This window comes from Leptonotus elevatus, chromosome 19 (genome assembly GCF_054856555.1).
Source record: "Leptonotus elevatus isolate MCC_2025b chromosome 19, RoL_Lele_1.0, whole genome shotgun sequence".
In the NCBI taxonomy this organism is placed as follows: Eukaryota; Metazoa; Chordata; class Actinopteri; order Syngnathiformes; family Syngnathidae; genus Leptonotus; species Leptonotus elevatus.
Window position 1 is genome coordinate 2,582,380 of NC_141257.1, and position 17,966 is coordinate 2,600,345.

Consider the following 17,966-nt stretch of genomic DNA (forward strand, 5'->3'; position numbering starts at 1 on the left):
TTTCTTCCACTTTACTGTTGTGCCCATTGTTTTGAATTTGTACAGTGCCTTGAACTACAAAAAAATTTTTTGAAGTGTCTCATTGGAAAAGTTTTGGATGTCCCTTTATTAAGTCAGGGACAGGAAGTACCTCGTCCTCTCCGACGCAGCACTGCTCCAGCAGCAGATCGGCGGCCATATTAAAGGCCTCCAAAAGGGGTTGTCGTCTCTCCAGGTCCAGGGCGAGCCCCCGGGCTTTCTGCAGGGCCTCATCCAGACCCGCCGGGTCGAGTGACGGCTGGATCTCTGCGTCTTTTTCCTCACATTCATCCAGCCAGGGTGCAAAGTCCGCCTTGTGCCGCTGGTAGCTTTCCGCTTTGCTCAGGGTGCTTTTCAGTCGGCTTTCCCGCTCCGAGAGCCTCCCGTTGACGTCTTCCCAGTCCTGCCGCAAGCGGGTCAGGCGGGACTGCAGCGCGGCGCGCTCGTCCCCGCCGACGGGCAGGGCGGCCAACAGCGACGCGCCCTCAGCCTGGATCAGCTCGTAAGATCCTCGTTGGGCGGCGACGGCGCGCTGGAGGTCGGCGGCGGAGGACAGCAGTGAACGGACCGCTTCGGGTCGGCAGGGCAGCGCATCCAAAGACGAGTCCCGGAGCTCCGCCTGCTGGTCCAGCCACGAGCGCACGTCCTCGAACATCTGCTGGAACTGCTGTGTGGAGGACAGCGCGGCCTGCAGCTGAGACAGACCGTCGGCTGGGGACAGGACAAAAACACATTTTCAAAGGCTTTTGTTGGTCAACCAGGAGGCTAAATAGTATGGAGGACCAAAACTGCCAAAATAAAAAATAAATAATTGACTTAAATAAATAAATGAATAAAAGTCAAAATAAGAAATGTAACTCAAAAATGTAATACAAAAAATATATAAATGGAAATAAAAACAATATATATATATATATATATATATATATATCGAAATACATAAAAGTAAAAAAAAAAAAAAAAAAAAAAAGATTCAAAAAGTAAAAATAAATACAAAAATAAATAGATAATTAGAATTAAATATCAATCAATAAATAAATAAAAACGCTCCGCTCTCACTTTTATTTATTCCATGTTCCATATTTCAAAATGCAAACTTCCGTGTTCGCCGACCCGCTCACTCCAGGCAGTTTGCAACAGCGGAGTCCAACTCAAGACAAGCTTAGGACTGCCCCCCTCATTTGAATAACATTTTGACCTGACAGAGGGTCTGCAACATGAAATAAATAAACGTGAGAGCAGAGCGTTTTTTATTTATTGATTGATATTTAATTATATTTATATATTTATTTTGGTATTTATCTCCACATTTATTTATTTTTATTTTTTGAATCTTGTTTTTTTTTGGGGGGGATGTATATAGTTTGTTGTTTTTATTTCCATTTATATTTATTTTTAATTCATATTTTTAATTCTTTTATTTTTGAATTATATTTTTCATATCAGTTTTTATTTATTTATATATGTATTACTTTTTCTTTTATTGAGTAATTTTTTTTTATTTTGGCAGTTTTGGCATAAAATAGGGCTGCAGCTATCAAATATTTTCGCATTCAGAGTCCTCGTAAAAAAATCGTCACCTGCGCGTTCCTCCAAGCTCTTGAGCGGCGCGCTGACACCCTCCAGCCTCTTTTTCAACTCGTCCTTCAGGTAAGGCTCAGCCACGATGGCGCTCAGGTCCTCGCACAGCCGCTCGGCCTCTGCCAGCTGGCCGCGCCGCCTCTCCAACTCGGCACGGATCTCGCCCGTCTCCTGAAGACGCTGCCTGAGCGCCTCGGGGCGGGCGCTCAACTCCGCCTGGCCGTCCAAACGCTCGGCGAGTGCCGCCGCGCTGGCCGACAGCTCGCGCAACAGCGCCTGGTAGCGCTCGCTGGTGCCCTGCGCTTGCTCGATATGCTCCGAGCGCTGGGCCAGCTTGCCCGTCAGGTCGTGCCACTGTTTGGAGACAGAGTCCAGTTCGGCCCGAACTTCCTCCAGCTCCGTGGGGTCCTGAGTCTGTGAGAGGATGCCCTCGGCTGACTCGGTGAACTGCTCGAACTGCGGGCGACGGGTCTCAAACTCCCGCAGCATGAACTAGAACAAGTTGATGTTGGACGTCAGTGATTCTCAAAGTGTGGGGCTAGTACAGCACAGTTCAGTTGTATTTAACTTTTCTGTTCAGTACAATTCTATCCTATGCATCATACTAAGCTCGTCTCTGCTTTGAGATGCATTATATTTCAACATACTTCTTTGACACCAAATCCTATTTAGACAGGGATTTGGTGCCATCTAGTGGCATGTTACAGTGTTTCAGAAAAAACACCCAAAAAAAACCACAATAGTTCATCAAATACGTGTTTTATGTTTTTTTTTTATGCTAAAGCATACAGAAGGCTTTGATGCAGCCTCCGACCTGAAGAGGTTGCCTAAAGCAATGGTAGTTATTACAAAAAAATGGCCAGCGGGTGGCAGCAGAGTATAAGAGATCAGCCAGGGCTATGTTGCAAGCTCTTTTCCCCAGTGTTTTCAACAGGAATGTGAATAATGATGAAACTTAGCTATATTCTAATGCTAATTGCGGAAAAATGGAAACAGATAGAAATTTTCTTTTTTTCCTGATGAAAGAAGAGACTCTAATCTTTCTTTTGGCAGGTTCCATGTTTTTATATTAATAGAACACAATATTCCATGGGCCTTGCAAAATCAGTCAAAATCCAGTAAAACAGCCAAAAGCGAAGGGGGTTGCTTCAGTGAAAATGAGATGCAATACAAGAATTCTGTTTTTATAAGGTTCGCTTTGATAACCACTATCAAGGAGATAATCATTGAACAACATGTTTATTATCTTGTAGTATTAAAAGAACACTGCGTCACATTGGGAGCCGTTCCTAATATTTTGACCAATTGAGGAATTGAGCCTTTTAGGGGCAAATCTTGGAATTTTTAGATTGTTCAGCTGCACCTGTGTGTGTTGTGTCCCAACACCAACCTGCACTTGTTGCTTCTGCGTGTTGAGCATGTTTGGGTCGATGCTGAGCGGTCCCAGCACGCTCATCATCAGCTCCTTCTCGCGCAGCCACGGGCCGAGCTGCGACGCCGCGGCCGTGAAGCTGCCCAGGCGGTCGGCGCACGCCTCCAGCTCCGCCTGGCGCCGCGATGCCGTCTGATTGGCCAAGAGCCAACGGGAGTCTGAGGTGAGGCGGCCAATGGGAGAGATGAGTTGAAGAGTGTCCAAAATGGTGTCTTGCTCTACTTGAACACTGACGATGACAACTTGAAAAGTCATTTGTGATGCGGTCGCACGTACCGATATCCTGCAGCTGTTGCTTCCAAGCGTCGGCCTCGGGGGAGTCGGGGTTGTCAGTGATGAGCTTCCTCAAGGTTCCCTTCAGCGCCTCCACTCGGGCGGAGTGCTCGGCCAACTCCGACAGCAGCGCCTGGTCGTCATTAGATTTTGCATCATTATTAGGCAAATCCGATGCCGTTTTAGGAGGTCTTGTTTCTCGGCCATATTACCGCAACCAACGTCTATGCTAATTCCTGTTAGCCTGTCGATTGTATTTCCTATTACATGTTAGCATTAAGCTAGGGGACTATTGCTAGATGAAATTGTATGGTTTGACTTTAGTCTACCAATAAATATTGATGTACATAGTGTCTCTATATTGCGTATCTTGCACATCTGCAATAAACCGAGGTTCACTGAACACTTCAAACGATACGTTAGAATATAAATATAAATAAAAATCATGAACGACCTTATTCTCTTGGGCCTGGGCGCGCACCACTTCCGGCTTGGACGGCGAGGCGGCGTGTCCCTGCGCGAGGTTCTCCTCTTTGTCCTTCAGCCAGTTCTGCAGCTCCTCGGCGCCGCGCCTGGCCTGCTGCCTCTGCTCCAACGAGGCCCGCTGGCGGCCCAGGCGTTCCGTCAGGTCCACGCCCAGAGCCTCGTGTCGGCCGTTGACGTCGGCCACGGCCACTTGGATCTCAGTCAGGTCTGATATACACAAAACAGGAAACACAGGATGCGTTTGAGGACGAAACATTGCGCTTAATAGTGTAGATGATGAAACATGCAAGCAGTTGCAATTGGTCATTTGAACCTTTGCAAGTATGAATGCCGTTGACGCTTCCGGGACCTGCAGAGCCGTTGATTTGGAGAGGGCCTGTGAAACACAAAGGGGAAAAAAATATGTTACTATTACTCTTGACTCGATGGCATTAAAAGCCCTGAGCTAATATTTTGTTTGTAAAAACAGTTTCCTTACCAGATTTTCTCTGAGGGGCCGTGATGTCGATGACTTGCGCCTCCAGCTCGGAGCCGCTCTTGTTTAACTCCTGCACCCTGGACGCCTGCGACTCCCACTCCTTCAACAGCTCCTGAAGGCATCATCATCATCATCATCGAATTAAAGAGGAAGGCAGCCCACGTGACCGGGTGGCGAGTTGGCGGAACCCACCTGCAGCTGCTGCACTCGCCTCTGCAGGGCTTCCGTGTCCAGGGCGACCTCCTTGGCGGGCAGCTGCTCCTGCGCCGCCTGGAGCCACCTGAGGAGGGAGCTGGAGAGGCCGCGGAAGTGGAGCAGCTGCTGCTCGCATGACAAAATGGCCGCCAGTCTGCGCCAAGGGGGTAAAATTGGAAGGAGGACACTGTTAAGACGTTATGGCTTCTCACCATTTTAGTTTTTTTCTTTTTAGCTTTAGCTCTAGATGTTGGGAGGACACACAATAGGGTTTTACAGAATTCATACTGCAGTAAAAAAAAAATAATAATAATAATCTGTATAATGATTAAACTCATGTGATGATGTCTGCTTGTTTTCAAGGCTCATTGTACTGTAAGAAGGATTAATGCTTTTTAAACTCACATGACTGTGTCGCTGATGAGCTGTCAAGCTCGGTTGCCATAGTAACCAGTGCTCCGGGTTAATTGCCGATTTGGGGAAAAGGCCTTTTTGGGCAAATGCCAAATCTAATCTAATCTCTATCACTGCATTGATGAACTGAGCCAGATTTCAGTATTGGTTAAAAGAAACATGTATAAAAATAGAAGTTGCTTTTAAAAGTCATCTTTGAAGGCGACGTATTATGAGAAAGTGAATTTTGTTTATTATTGCGATTCTTTTCTCAATTTGGACCCGTTGTGATGTCACAATTTTGGCCAGGCTGGCTGAAGAGCCTCTGCCACTTTCAAGCTACTGTGTGTGAAACACTATCATGTTAGACTGTCAATGCGTGTCCTCAATTGTCATGATATCAAAAATCTGTGCTTGTCTTTGGCCCGTGTGAGCAGTGGCCGACCTCTCAAAATGGACTTTTGATGTTACAGACATGTTAAACAAAAAATTCAATAAAAATGGCTCCTTTATTGTCTTTTCATACCTTTGGTTGACGTCGTCCTCCAGTTGCTTGAAGTCATCTGACACGCCTTTAACATGTTCCAAGAGGTTTTGCGTGTGACCAAAAACTTTTAACGTGCTGACTTCTTCCGCCAGGTCGCAGAAAGATTTCAGCTGAGGAGCTTCCTGTTGCAGCTCTGACTTCACTTCCTGTCAAAAAGACAACCAATGCATGTTGGAAGTAGAGAATGGATTTTCAAGATGATTTTGTCAATTTTTCTGCACCATTTACACTAACATGTCTGCGACTCGAGATGGGCTAGTTTGCGAAACCACAGGGGTATAGTTGATAAATTAGTGACTTCTCCGACCCCTCTAGCGACTACGGAATTTTATTCCCACAACAACAAAAAAACAAGACAAAGTTCACAAAATAATTTTCTTATTATTGAATAATTCTGACATTTTTGCAAGTGTCTTTGCCTCATGCATAGCACAACTCTTGGTTTGGTTGAACATTTGAACTTAAATTAAAAAAAGAGCGAAGACTTTAAAAACGGTTTAATGTGTTTGAAGCGCAAATTTTCAACCGTCCGTAAACTGCTCAGGAATGCTGACCTCCACAGTCTGCCTGTAATCATCCACGCTGCGATCTGGCTGCCCCGCCGGGCTCAGAGCATTGGCACGACTCTGGATGAAGACGCGCAGGTCGGCCGCCAGTCGCTCGTAGCTTTCCAGCCTGGGTAGCAACCTTTTAAGCTCCGCCTCCCGCTCGGCTTGGCTGACCTGGGCGGCGGCGAATCGCCTTGTCAGCTCGTCCAGCGCCCCCTGCAGGCCCGATGCCGTGGAAGCGTCGGGGCTCTGGAGCAGCTTGGAGACGGAGTCCCGCGTGGCATCCACGCTGCCCTGCCGGGAGAGGAGCTCCTGACGAAGTTTCTGGGGCAGGAATATATTTCAAATGGTCAAAATGGAGAACATGGACCAAGACTTCAACATTGGTAGGGTACACTTCTAATCATTTTCTATTAAAATTCCAAAATGCAAACCCAATCCCAATTCATGTTAAACAGAAATTAACATACACCTGCCATCATTTTAAGTGCCTTGGATTAACCCCAAATAAAGTTCAGATGTTCTAGGAGGCCTTTCCTGCCATTTGTTTTGCTTCCTAGCACTTTAAAGGAGTTGCTACCTGGTTCTGAGTGAGGGCGTCCTGGAGCGCCTGCGCCGTGGGCTCCACGGGTGCAGGGTCCAGATCCAGTGTGTCGAGCCAGGCCAGAAGAGCCTTCAAGCCCTCTTGCACGCTCACCGACTGGGCCAGGGCCGTCTGGAGCTGCTCGGCCCGCTCCGATACGGACGCCGACAGAGACGAGAACCTCTTCTCAAAACCATCTGAAAAAAAATAATGATAGAACATTTAATGGAAGCAGAGGTTCTGCTGGGAATGTGATGACGTGATGTTGGTTTGGACCTGCAGCGCACAGGATGTCCACGGCCTTCAGGGAGGGGGACTCGTCCGCGCTGACCAGAACTTTTCCAGCTCGCTTCACCTTCTCCAACTGGACCGAACGCTCAGCCAGCTCGTCCTGTAGCAGCTGAATGCACGCCGAAAAAAAAAAAGAGCTCAAGTATCTCATTTGGCAAGAGACGAGCTTGGTGCGGAACCGCCAAGAATGCGTTACCTGAACTTGCCGCAAGGTGTTCTGCAGGTCATGGGGGTCGGTGTCTCCGCTGGGCTTGGTGATGCTTTGGTTCTGTTCCTGGGCGCTGAGCCACGAGTGGAGCGAAACCACCTCATCCTGGTACTGCTGGTAGCGCTCCAGCAGGCCTGACAGGCGGCCACCCAACTCTGACGACTGCACACAAACACACAGTGCAGTTGTCGCACATGAGTAAGTTTTATCCTGAATTCTCTCTCTCTCTTTTTTTTTTTTTAGTCTTTCAGTCTTTGTCCTGACAATGCGTTCATTTGACTTGCAACCTTATGCATGTTTACCCAGGATACATATAAATAAATAAACCAAAATCCCCAAGAACAAAGCCTCCCGCCATTTTTTTTTGTTTTTGTTTAATCAAGATTATAAATACAAAAAATAAATTGTCAATTTGAAGTTCAATTTACATTTATATATAATTTTATATGGAATGGAAATTAAGGCAGTGGATTAAAGAAAATCATCATTTAAAAAAGAAAAAAGAAAAAAGGAAGAAATAAAATAAACTGTAGAAGTGTCATCCTATTTTTAACATTATTTTATTTATTTATTATTTCTTAAAAAAGACACACAAAAAGGCCATCAGCAGAGTTAAATTTTTCCCCCCATTATTATTTTTATTTATTTCCCCTTTTCTATTGGCAAGGGTAGAATTTGGTGAAATTATTTGTCCAAATTAAAATATACGTGTTCAGTAAAAAAAAAAAAAAAAAACGCAACTGACTGACTGCAATGAAGGTGTTGTGCACATCCCTTTTATTTTATTTATTATTATTATTATTTTTTTTTTTAAGTGCTCACCTTGGCATGGAGTGAGGTATATCTGTGGTTCGAGTCTTGCAGATTGTCAGTCACCAGCTGCTTGGTGGCCTCCAGGGCAGCAGCATCGCTGGCGCCCTCTTGCTGTTCCATCGCGCCTTGACACGAGTCCAGAACCTTCTGGCCCGAGATGGAGACGAAGCGCAGGTCGGCCTTGTGGCAGATGACGTCCTCGGCCAGCTGTGGACATATTCATGATTGTAAAAAATTATCTATTTGGGCCCCCCGCCTCTGCTACAACTACTGAGCTAACAGCACCTCCTACTGGCAAGTAGAAAAAGTTGCACTAGAGAAGATGCATTCTACAGCAACCGCCTTCTATTGTGTTTACGGGGTCGAGGGTCCAAGCGAGACAACGCAAGAAACGGATGAGGGTTCACTGCACCTTTCTGTGCTCCTCCAGCCGGTTTTTCAATCCCTGAGCGTCCGTTTCGCCTTCCCCCAAGCATCTCAGCTCCTGCTCACTCTGCTCGAGCCAGGCGCCCAGATCGCCGTGCTCCTGGAGAAACTTCGCCAGCTCGTCCTTCAGTGCCTCAGACTTCCTCAGTCGCTCCTAGAAGCGATGAGACATGACATCATTCCCCATCATAGGGCTGGATGATTTGAGATTTTTTTTTCACACCTTTGCTAATCGATTTAGGTTTGAAATCATATTGCTTATAGAAACAACTATTGTGGCTATTTTCTAAGTCTACCTGGCAGCTGTGTAGCTTCTGCTGGTGCTCAGCCTGCAGCTGGTCCAGCGCGGCCCGCAGACGTCGTTTCTCCTCAGGAGGAACCGTGGAGTCGGGCTGGTCCAGCAGCGTGCGAGCTGACTGGCTGATTTGGAGAAGTTGGGCCTGCTGAGCCTGCAGTCTCTGAAGCTCGGCCTGAGTCACAGAAAAAATCCTCAAGATGGAGCGATATGCCACTCACAGAATGTTAGCGTTATTGTACTTGTGAGGTGAAATTACAAAACTGAGAATGGAAGAGAAAATTCACCCAAAAATCCAATATCCTAAAATATTTGCGAGTAGACTATAATGACAGATGCTGCAATGGAGAATTTTAGGACCTGCAGCGCCCCCTTGTGGGACATGATGGCGGCGTCCGGCTGCGAGGACGACAGGTCGGTGACGTCTTGAGCTGCTGATTGGTGAGTGGCGGACAAGTCCTTCAGCAGGGAGTCCATCTGATCCTGGGTCTGCTGCAGCTCCTTGAAGGCTTTAGCCTAAAAAGACAATCAGAATGAATATAGATGCAACTTGACAATATATTTATCAAAAACATTTTTGACTTGTCATCTGTGTTCCTTTAATTAGCCTAAAATGGCAAAGCTAGCTAGAAAACCATTGACAAAAAAAATTCGGAGCATAAATTAATTAAATAATTTTTTTGTGTGTGTGTACTATTATATATATTGTAACACATTTGAGTGTGCAATCAAATATAAAATATGTCATATGTCATCTCACCCTCTGTGAATTGTGCTGCAGCGTGGCGTTGATGGTAGTGTCCACTTCCGACACGGACGCGTTGGCTGCCTCCGTCAGGGCGGCGTATTGCTCTTTCATCCGCGCTAGCGCCACCTGTAGGCCCTCTCGCTCTTCCGCACTCAAGCTTTCCCCTCGCTCGGCCAACAATTCCTCCGCCGAGCGGATGGCCTCGGCCACGTCTTTCGCTCTGGTCTGGAGGTCCTTCTGTACTTCCTGGAAAGTGAGAGAGACACGCGCTAAGACCTTAGCTACACTCTATGGTAAAAAAATAACAACAACAAAAACAAATTTTTGCAGTATACAAATGCAAGAAGGTTTACTTGAAAATTTCCCACCTTTAAGTTCTTCTGCTTGTCCTGCAAGATGCTCATATCGTCCGAGTCCGCTGTCGACTCCGATTGCTGATTGGCCAGAACGGCGGCAGCTCCTGCCAACCAGGCATTGAGACCTTCTAGTTTGTGAGAACATTCTGCTTTCTGTTGCTGGACCACCTGGGGAGATGGAGGACCACCACACAAAGGCAAATAACATGTCAGCACATTTTTGCTGTAAATTTATAAAAAAAAAACGGTGTTGTGCCAAATTATGAGCATATTGTGTCCAGATACACATTCACAATGACACAAAAATCACACAAATGGAAAAAATATCTTTATTATTGGAAGTTTGCCCGCATTGCACATAAATAAGCCGTTACCACGCAACGCAAGCGGCTCCTGTCGGCGGCCATCTGCAAGAGCAAGGCAAACATGTTAATAACACGCGTGTAGCACGACATGCCCGGGGGGAGGAACACTCGTGATGTGAAAGTTAAGCAGTGCAAGTTTAAAGTATGACACACTGTGTTAGCAGTTGAGTGTGCGATATGAGGGGATATCTGGAAATTGTTGAATTTATTTGAATTTGAGTACCAAAAAAAAAGAAACTTCACTTTTGCATTTTGTCACTTTTGGGCACGTGTTGCGTCATCAACAAGCATTATTACAATTACTCAGCTGAGATGGACTTAGGTCATAGGTCATAGGTCATAGGTAACCCTATGATGACGAGGTCTATAGAAAATGAATGGGTGAATGCTTATGAATGTTTTACGAGCAGTAGTTTTTGAAGTTAGTAAGAAAAAGCCACCAAACCAAAGCAACTCATTTGACGATTTCCCAAACCTCTCTCTCTCTCTCATTCAGCTTCTCCTCGACGTCAGCTCTCCGTTCGTGCTGGCGCCGCCTTTCCTCCTCAAGCTCCCGCTGAGCGGCGGCCCGGGCCCGAGCCTGCCCTGTCGCGCTATGGAAGGCCCGCTGCAGCTGCTGCAGCTGCCCCAAAAGTCGCCTGCTCTGCCGGGGCGCCAGGTCCTGCGCCCGCTCCGAGACGAAAACTTGGACGTCCGAAGCCACTTCGGCTACGTCGGCGGAGCGAGACGTCAGGCTGGACTGAAGCTCCTTAGAGAGGGAGATGCCACACAGACGTTTTATAACCGGTGTCCCAAAAAAAACATGCTTACTCCGTGGGTAAGACCGCAGTACTGCGATTATTAAAACGTGCCTCGGGAAGTTGCAAGTGATGCAATAGTTGACCATCTCCATCCGTATTTTCACTTTCTTCTTTTACAAGTGCCTCCGTCTCCCTCAACCAGGACAGCAGAGCCTCCACGCGTCCTCCGAGTGACTTCAGCTCGGCTTCTACGGCCTCCTGAGGGATAACGATAACTCCATCAGTTCACAGTTTGATCCCATGAGACCAGTTTTATTTTTTAACTGAACATTTATATACACTTTTCTTCTTCTTCTTTTTTTTTTTTTTACCTTGTATGAGTCTCTGTGAAGTCGCAGGTTTTGCAGGACGTCCTCAGAAAGTGCTCTGGCCGCCTGGTACGCTCGCGCCAAACTCTGCCGGTCCTTGTCCAGAGCCATCAGGAGCTGCGGAGGAAGATCTCTGGGGTGGCGCGACAAGAGCTTCTGAGCAGCTTTCACTTCTGTGGTGACCTCGGGTTCCAGGTCCCGCAGCTCCACATCCAGATCCTGGCCGCAATTCGAGTCAAATGCCAGTCAGATGCAAGTCAACTCACGATCTTCTGAATGCGAGGCTAAACTCTAATGCTGGATAACGCAACGTCATACTACAAATTCTATAATACTACCGATGCTGGAGTGTACTGTTAAAACCCTCATCATTCATGCCAGTCTTTTCGTCACCTGCGTCTGCCCGATGTTATCATCCAAGACGATCAGGCTGCGTCCGACCGACTGCTGCTGCTGCTGCTTGAGTCTGACCTCCGTGTGTCTGACCATGGAGACCAATGCTATGATCCTCTGGTCACGCTCCAAGCACTCCTGACGCACGAGCGACGACTTCGGGAATAGAACAAAAAAAAAATAATACATCCGTTACACATTTAGAATAATTCATGAGCTGTTATGGTTTGCTGTTATATACCTTGCCAGACGTGGATGTCATTTCATCTTCGCTTGACGTCACGTCCACTTTGTCATCTTCCGCTTCTCGAATAGCAAAAGCTGGAACCGACTTGAGAAGTCCTGCTGATCCGGAGTCAGCAAAAGCCCCCTCTTGTGAGAGGACGGGTGCAGTGTCTGGAGACTTAACGTCAAGACCTTTGCTAGTTGCAGCTTCAGGTGATCGCCGCTCCTTTTTCTTTTGTTCTGCTCGTGTGGCCGAAGCCTCAGACTGGGCCTGAGGTGGATCATGCGGTTGGCATGCGTGTTCCTCGTGAAAATCACCAACTTTCGTCTTCTCTGAAAGCTTTTTTTCAAGAGCGTCACGTTTGGGATCCTTGGGGTGAAAATTCGGTTCCGCTAGCGGTGTTGAACTTATTCTAGAAGTTTGCGTTAGCGCAGTGCTTCCACCGGTTAATGGACTCTGCGTAGCGCTATTACGATCGATTCCTGTCGTCGTTTTGCTTATTTCTTTTGTGGACTGAGAATCTTCCTTCTGGTCTGTTGGTAAAGTGGCATGCTCAGCTTTCAAGTTCTTGGACTTACTTTGTTTACTATCTGCAGGCTTGACCGCTTCATTCTTTAGTGACATGGCGTCACCACTCTTCAGAGTTTTTTCTACGTCTGGGGTCTCTCCCCTCCTGACCTCTTCAGAAGCCTTCTTGTCAGTAACTCCTGCCTCGAACACCTCCTTGAGGTCTCTCGCTCTCATCTTCATGGTGGCCTTCTGCTCGTCTGGCAGATCCGCTTTCGGAGGCACCTCCTGTTTGCTCTTTCCAATCACCTCCTGAATGCTAATCGATTGTTCTCGATGGTTCATCGGCGACTGTGGGGCTTCAGGTTTGAGTCTCTGTTGCACCCTCTTGTCAGTGGCCTCTCGTGAGGGGGCTGCACCTTCCACATGCCCGTTTCCTTCATTTTGGGGTTGTTTTACCACACAAGGTTCAGCCTCTGCTTTTGTCTGCGAATTGTCGTCTTGAAGAGTTCTAATTGCCCTGGCATGACTCGGTGCTTCCTCGAGCTGATACATTTCAGGTGGGAGTTTGATTTCTGATTGCTGCGTGTTATATTCTTCCTCTGCCACTTTTGCCTTCTTTTTACTCCTCTTCTTTTTCTTGGTTTTGCTTTCTTTGTCCAAAGCCTCTTTCAACAGAGGTTGTTGCTTCTCGATGGAAAAAGAGGCCTCTTTTTCGAAGCTCAAAATGTTCTCTCTTTCGGCATCGTTCCCCTCCACACAACCTCCCATCCTACTTTCCTTATTCGTTTTCTTTAAGTGTTCTTTTGTTTCGTCTCCTGTGTGTTTACTTCTGGAATCAATTGGTGGATCCTCTTTGACGCTGACTGATGAACTTCTCTGGTCATTGGATCTGCTGTGCAACTTTTCAGGAATCCCATCTCGCTTTTCTGCATCCTTTTCTTTCAAACATTTGTCAACATCCGCGTCATGTGCTTGAATTGATTTTAAAAGTGAACTTTCAGGCATGACACCTTTTTGTCCGTCTGTGTTCTGTTGACTTATTTGAGATGCATCTGCAGCCATTGGTTTAGGAATCTCCTCTCCTCGAACGACCTTCCGTGGCGCCGCCCCCAATAGCGGTTCTTGCCGCTCCATGGCAAAAGGAGCCTCAGTTTCAACACAAATGTTCTCTCTTTCACCATCACTCACTCCTGCGACATGCCGCATCCTACTGGCCTCGTCACTTGGTTGTACTCCATCTTTATCATCCTTCTGCTCCACCTTTCGAGAGTCAGTCAGTAGACCGTCAATGTCATGTCGCTTTTCAGGTTTGCCGTGTGACTCGTTTTTGTCCTCTTCCATCATACTTTTATTCACATCCATGTCACATTCTTGAATCAACTCTGCAACGAAACCTTCAGGTATGCTTTCTTTTTGTCCACCTGTGCTCTGTTGACTTTTCTGCAGTTTGTCTGCAGCCGTTGGTTTAGGAGTCTTATTTGAACTGCCGAGCTGCAATACGGCCGTCTCCAACAATAGTTTTTGCTGCTGCATGGCAGAAAAAGTTTTCGTTTCAAAGGTCAAAATATTCTTTCTTTCTCCATCGTTCCTTTCTGCAACATCCCCCATCTTACATTCCACGTCACTTGGTTTTGTGCATTCTTCTTCTCTGTCAGCTATTCTGGAGTGAGTCAGTGGACCGGCAAAGTCTTGGACTGACATACTTTTCTCTTCACTGGATTTACACAGCAACTTCTCAGGTATCCAATCTGACTTTTCTCTGTCTTCTTCCTTCGTGCCTTTATCAAAATCTGTGTCATGTGCTTGAATCGATTCTGCAACCAGACATTCAGGCATGCATACTTTTTGTTCATCTGTACTTATCTGTAATTCATCTACAGTCTTTGGTTTGAGAATCTTCTGCGCTGTAGTGATCAGCGGTACGGCCTCCTCTATGGCTTTCTGGATTCTCTTCTCAACATTTGAAGCAAAGCTGCTCAAAAGGTTGATGGACCGATCAGGTTCCAGCATCTCGTCTACTTCAGTTATAACATCAGTTGATTCTGCAGAGGTCAAAAGTTCAACACCACCCCATGAGGGGACTTCAGGGCTAACAGGGCTATGTGTACTTTCTGATGAGGTGATAGTAGGTGAACTATTGTTACTGATTTTAATCTCCAAAGGAGTCAATTTTCCCAGGATTTCCGAAGCCGCGTCACCAGAAATCAGCCGTAAAGCAACCGCGTCACTGAGATTCAGCACTCGCTGACCAGTTGTTGGATTAACGAGACCACCTTCCATAACCTGGTTGGAGGCGATTTCTAAAATCATATCCTCTGAGACTAAATCATTTTTAGATGCTTCAGATAGAGGAAGCCTCTCTCCAGTGGTGATATCGACAATGCCACCACTGTCTGCCTGGCTTTGGAGCAGTCTCAGAGCTGGAATTGGGTCAACTTGTTTAGCGGATAAAGCTTCAGGAAGAGTCATGAAGCTTTTTGTTTGCTTGTTCTCAATTCCACTGAATGGTTTCACTTCCAAAAATCGCTTGCCCGTCTCAATATCAATCTTACCCTTTCTTACAAGGTCTGAGTAAGGCACAATCAGAGCCGTTTGGGGGTCAAGCACCCCCTGTGTTGCTGTTCTTGAAGCCATAGCTTCACTTGCAACCTCCTCGTCCAGAAGACCCCGAGCAACAGCCTCGCTCAATGTGACTCTACATCCTGACTGGGGGTCAAAAATGGCTCCAGTTGATGCTTGTAAAGTCGCAGCCTCCACGCTTGAGTCTCCGCCTTTACCTTGGTAAGCCCACTCGATCTCCTCCAAGCCACGAGCGACAGATCGATCCACGAGACCTCTGTCGACAGCATCAGACACTGACAGCCTCAGCCCTGAAGCGTGATGGATTATACCCCCCTCGGCCACTTGTCTGAGCAACGCCTGATATGCATCGTTGGGGTTTATTAAGTGCTTCTCAATGGCTTGGTCCAGAGGAACAGGACACTCAGTCTCTGGATCAATAACACCTTCCATCTGTAGCTGTAAACTGACTTTAGTGAGGGCTACTTCAGACACACTCGCCTTCCCTTTGTAGGCCTTCTCAAGTGCTAATAGTTCTTCTCTCTGATCATCCTCTATCAGACCAAGGTTTGACGCTAAGGTGACCGAGACTTTCTTATCCCTGTGGAGGTCTAAAATACCTCCAGACGCCACCTGGGCTTCAAGCAGTCGAGTTGCAGTGTTGCCGTCAATCAAACCAGCCTGAGCTGCCTCCCTCACGCCACATATCTGATTTTTCTCCACATCCACGATCCCTGAAAGTGTTTTATCTGACTTAAGCACACTCCACATCAGATCCTCATCTAGTAGACCTTCCTGCATGACGTCATCTATGCTCAGCGACTCGCCACTTCGAGCATCGAGAAAACCGCCAAACAATCCTATGTGAGCCATTAATTTGACCGCAGTGTGACCGGGAAGGATGCCCTGCGCGACTGCTTCATCCGGGAGCAACCTTTCTCCATCTTCCGTCAACAGACCTCCCTGAGAGAGGTCGAAGGCCCAACTTGACAATTGAGCATCTTCCTCCCCAGATGCACATTCAGGAATGTGAACCACAGGTTTGGCCAGCTTTGACACTTCCTCTTTGAACTTCTCGGATTCAACCCAACTGTCAGGTTTCCTCAAAAGTTTTGAATCGGAATCGTCATTTACGGAACGCTTTAAAATATTTTCTGGTCCAAGTGCTGTCTGCACGAGTTTGGCTTCAGCTGGAACCTCATCTTCTGTGTCCTTCGATTTCTCTCTAAGATGTTTGAGCTTTCCTGTTGAAATCTCAAGACTGGATGTCCCCATTTCTCCATCTGTTATACTTTTACCTTCAACAGTTTCTGATGATCTGTCTAAATTCATCTTAGCAGTTGCCCAAGACTCAGGTTTAGCTTTATAATTGGCTTGCTGTCCGTTTGTGCTGCAGGACTCCAGGTCTTTGTTTTGTGTGACTCTATTGGGTGTTTCCTCTTTTGCCTGAGTTTGCCTATCAGTAATCTGTTTTCCCATCAAATCGTTATGTGCGTCCAAACTGACAAAAGTCTCAACTTTGTCTCTGCCAGCCTCATCCCCAGTCGTCGGCTGAACCGCGTTAACTAACTCCGGCAACTCAGGGTCGAAAAGCACCACGCGTTTCCCTGTGTGTGCGTCCACATAGCTGCGAGTCATGAGATGAAAGAGCAGCCTGTGTTCCGCTTGCTGCTCAGCGTCCATCCCATCTGCTGCCACAGCATCCCACGCAAGGCTGGCAGGAGGTGGGGAGCTTGAAGAGCCCCAACTCAGGCGGTTCAAAGACGGCGTGCCTGACTGCTTCATGTTGAGGAGAACATCTGGCAAATGGATGTCTTGGAGAATATGGATGACACTGGGCTTCAGGACCTCCTCAAAGGGCAGCAACTGGAGAGTTTCTGAGTTGTACAGCGCTCCAACAGCATTCCGCTGCCTGAGGATGTTTCGCGCCATCTCCCCTGAGATAACTCCCTGCTGAAGAGCCTCCGCGATGGACAGGACTTCACCAGATTCAGGCCACAACATTCCCATAAACGTCCAGAGGGACTCGAGGACTAGCAGTGCCATACGAGAGGAGAGTAGTTCCCGTTCGATACTGTTCTCCAAATCCAAACGTTCTCTAGTTACGGGGTCGAGAATCCCACCATTTTTGAGCTGTCGCACAAACAGGGAGCAAGCCAAGTCCTGGTCCATGAGTCCATGACGAATCGCCTCATGAACGGTCAGACGGTGTCCAGATCTGGGGTCCACGATGCCACCGGCAAACAGCTGAGCTTCCAGGAGCCGTTTGGCCACTTGCCGATCAATCAGGCCTTCCTCAATGGCACGGAAGATGCCAACTTTTCTGCCAGAGCGGAGGCAGACGCTTCCACCGGGCTGCTGTTTGACAGGAAGCAGGAGAAGACCCGAGTCATCGTCTAGGACACAGCGCCGAAGCAACTCAGTAAGGTTTACTTTCTCAGCCGTGTTTGGATCAATCAGCTCTCTGCGTTGGAGCCGAGATTCAAGTTTGGCCTGAATGCTGCTGGACGACAGGAGCTTCAAGTCTTCTCCTCGTATTAGAAGTTCGAGAATCCGAAGTCCTGCATCCTCTGGAATGAGTCCAGACTCCATAGCTGTAGCTAACGTATCTACATCGAGTTGTTGGTCACGAGTTGCAGATTCCACCAGAAGCAGAGTGTTCTCCAGTTCCAAGAGGGACTGCCTGGCGTTAGCATCAATCAAACCTCCAGTCAGACTTTCATCCAGGGAGAGGCCGAGGGGGGCGTCGGGAGAGAGGAGCCCCCCCGCGGTGACAAGCTGGGCCTCCAGCAGAATGCGACCCGTGTCCTGGTCAATCAGACCCCGCTGGGCAGCTTGGAACACCGGGAAAGTTTCCACACTTCCCAGGTCGATCACGCCGGCGATGCAAGGCGGCGTCTACAAAGATGAAATAAAATGTGTTATCATTAATTGCTTTATATGGAGATGTGTTTTGTTGTTATATAGGCTTAAAGAATCCAACAGAATACCATGCTATAAAATAGAGCTACTTCTACTACTTCTGTAACAAAATGACACAATACCTCTACTACTATTAGTAACAATAATAATAATCATCATAATCACCACAATAAATGTGACTTAAATAGCATTTTATGAAACCCAAACATGGT

At 47.2% G+C, this 17,966-nt stretch overlaps 1 protein-coding gene across 7 annotated transcripts in view; it reads right to left on the minus strand.

Annotated features, from left to right (window-relative positions):
- Positions 1-17,966, minus strand: part of macf1a (microtubule actin crosslinking factor 1a) — a 131,233-nt gene that overhangs the window by 46,985 nt on the left and 66,282 nt on the right. For 6 of the 7 annotated variants that reach the window (XM_086062443.1, XM_086062441.1, XM_086062442.1 and 3 more), the window contains 24 exons: positions 11,779-17,730; positions 11,538-11,693; positions 11,148-11,363; positions 10,888-11,034; positions 10,512-10,784; positions 9,684-9,839; positions 9,328-9,561; positions 8,928-9,083; positions 8,569-8,742; positions 8,259-8,426; positions 7,856-8,053; positions 7,022-7,195; positions 6,811-6,934; positions 6,532-6,731; positions 5,958-6,275; positions 5,383-5,549; positions 4,461-4,617; positions 4,269-4,380; positions 4,104-4,166; positions 3,759-3,997; positions 3,308-3,437; positions 2,990-3,189; positions 1,599-2,091; positions 131-729 (listed from right to left, as the gene is read on the minus strand). In XM_086062443.1, the coding sequence (XP_085918569.1) occupies positions 131-729; positions 1,599-2,091; positions 2,990-3,189; positions 3,308-3,437; positions 3,759-3,997; positions 4,104-4,166; positions 4,269-4,380; positions 4,461-4,617; positions 5,383-5,549; positions 5,958-6,275; positions 6,532-6,731; positions 6,811-6,934; positions 7,022-7,195; positions 7,856-8,053; positions 8,259-8,426; positions 8,569-8,742; positions 8,928-9,083; positions 9,328-9,561; positions 9,684-9,839; positions 10,512-10,784; positions 10,888-11,034; positions 11,148-11,363; positions 11,538-11,693; positions 11,779-17,730 (10,806 nt within the window). The remainder of the gene's footprint in view (positions 1-130; positions 730-1,598; positions 2,092-2,989; positions 3,190-3,307; positions 3,438-3,758; positions 3,998-4,103; positions 4,167-4,268; positions 4,381-4,460; positions 4,618-5,382; positions 5,550-5,957; positions 6,276-6,531; positions 6,732-6,810; positions 6,935-7,021; positions 7,196-7,855; positions 8,054-8,258; positions 8,427-8,568; positions 8,743-8,927; positions 9,084-9,327; positions 9,562-9,683; positions 9,840-10,511; positions 10,785-10,887; positions 11,035-11,147; positions 11,364-11,537; positions 11,694-11,778; positions 17,731-17,966) is intronic. The other variant, XM_086062440.1, reaches the window with a different exon arrangement.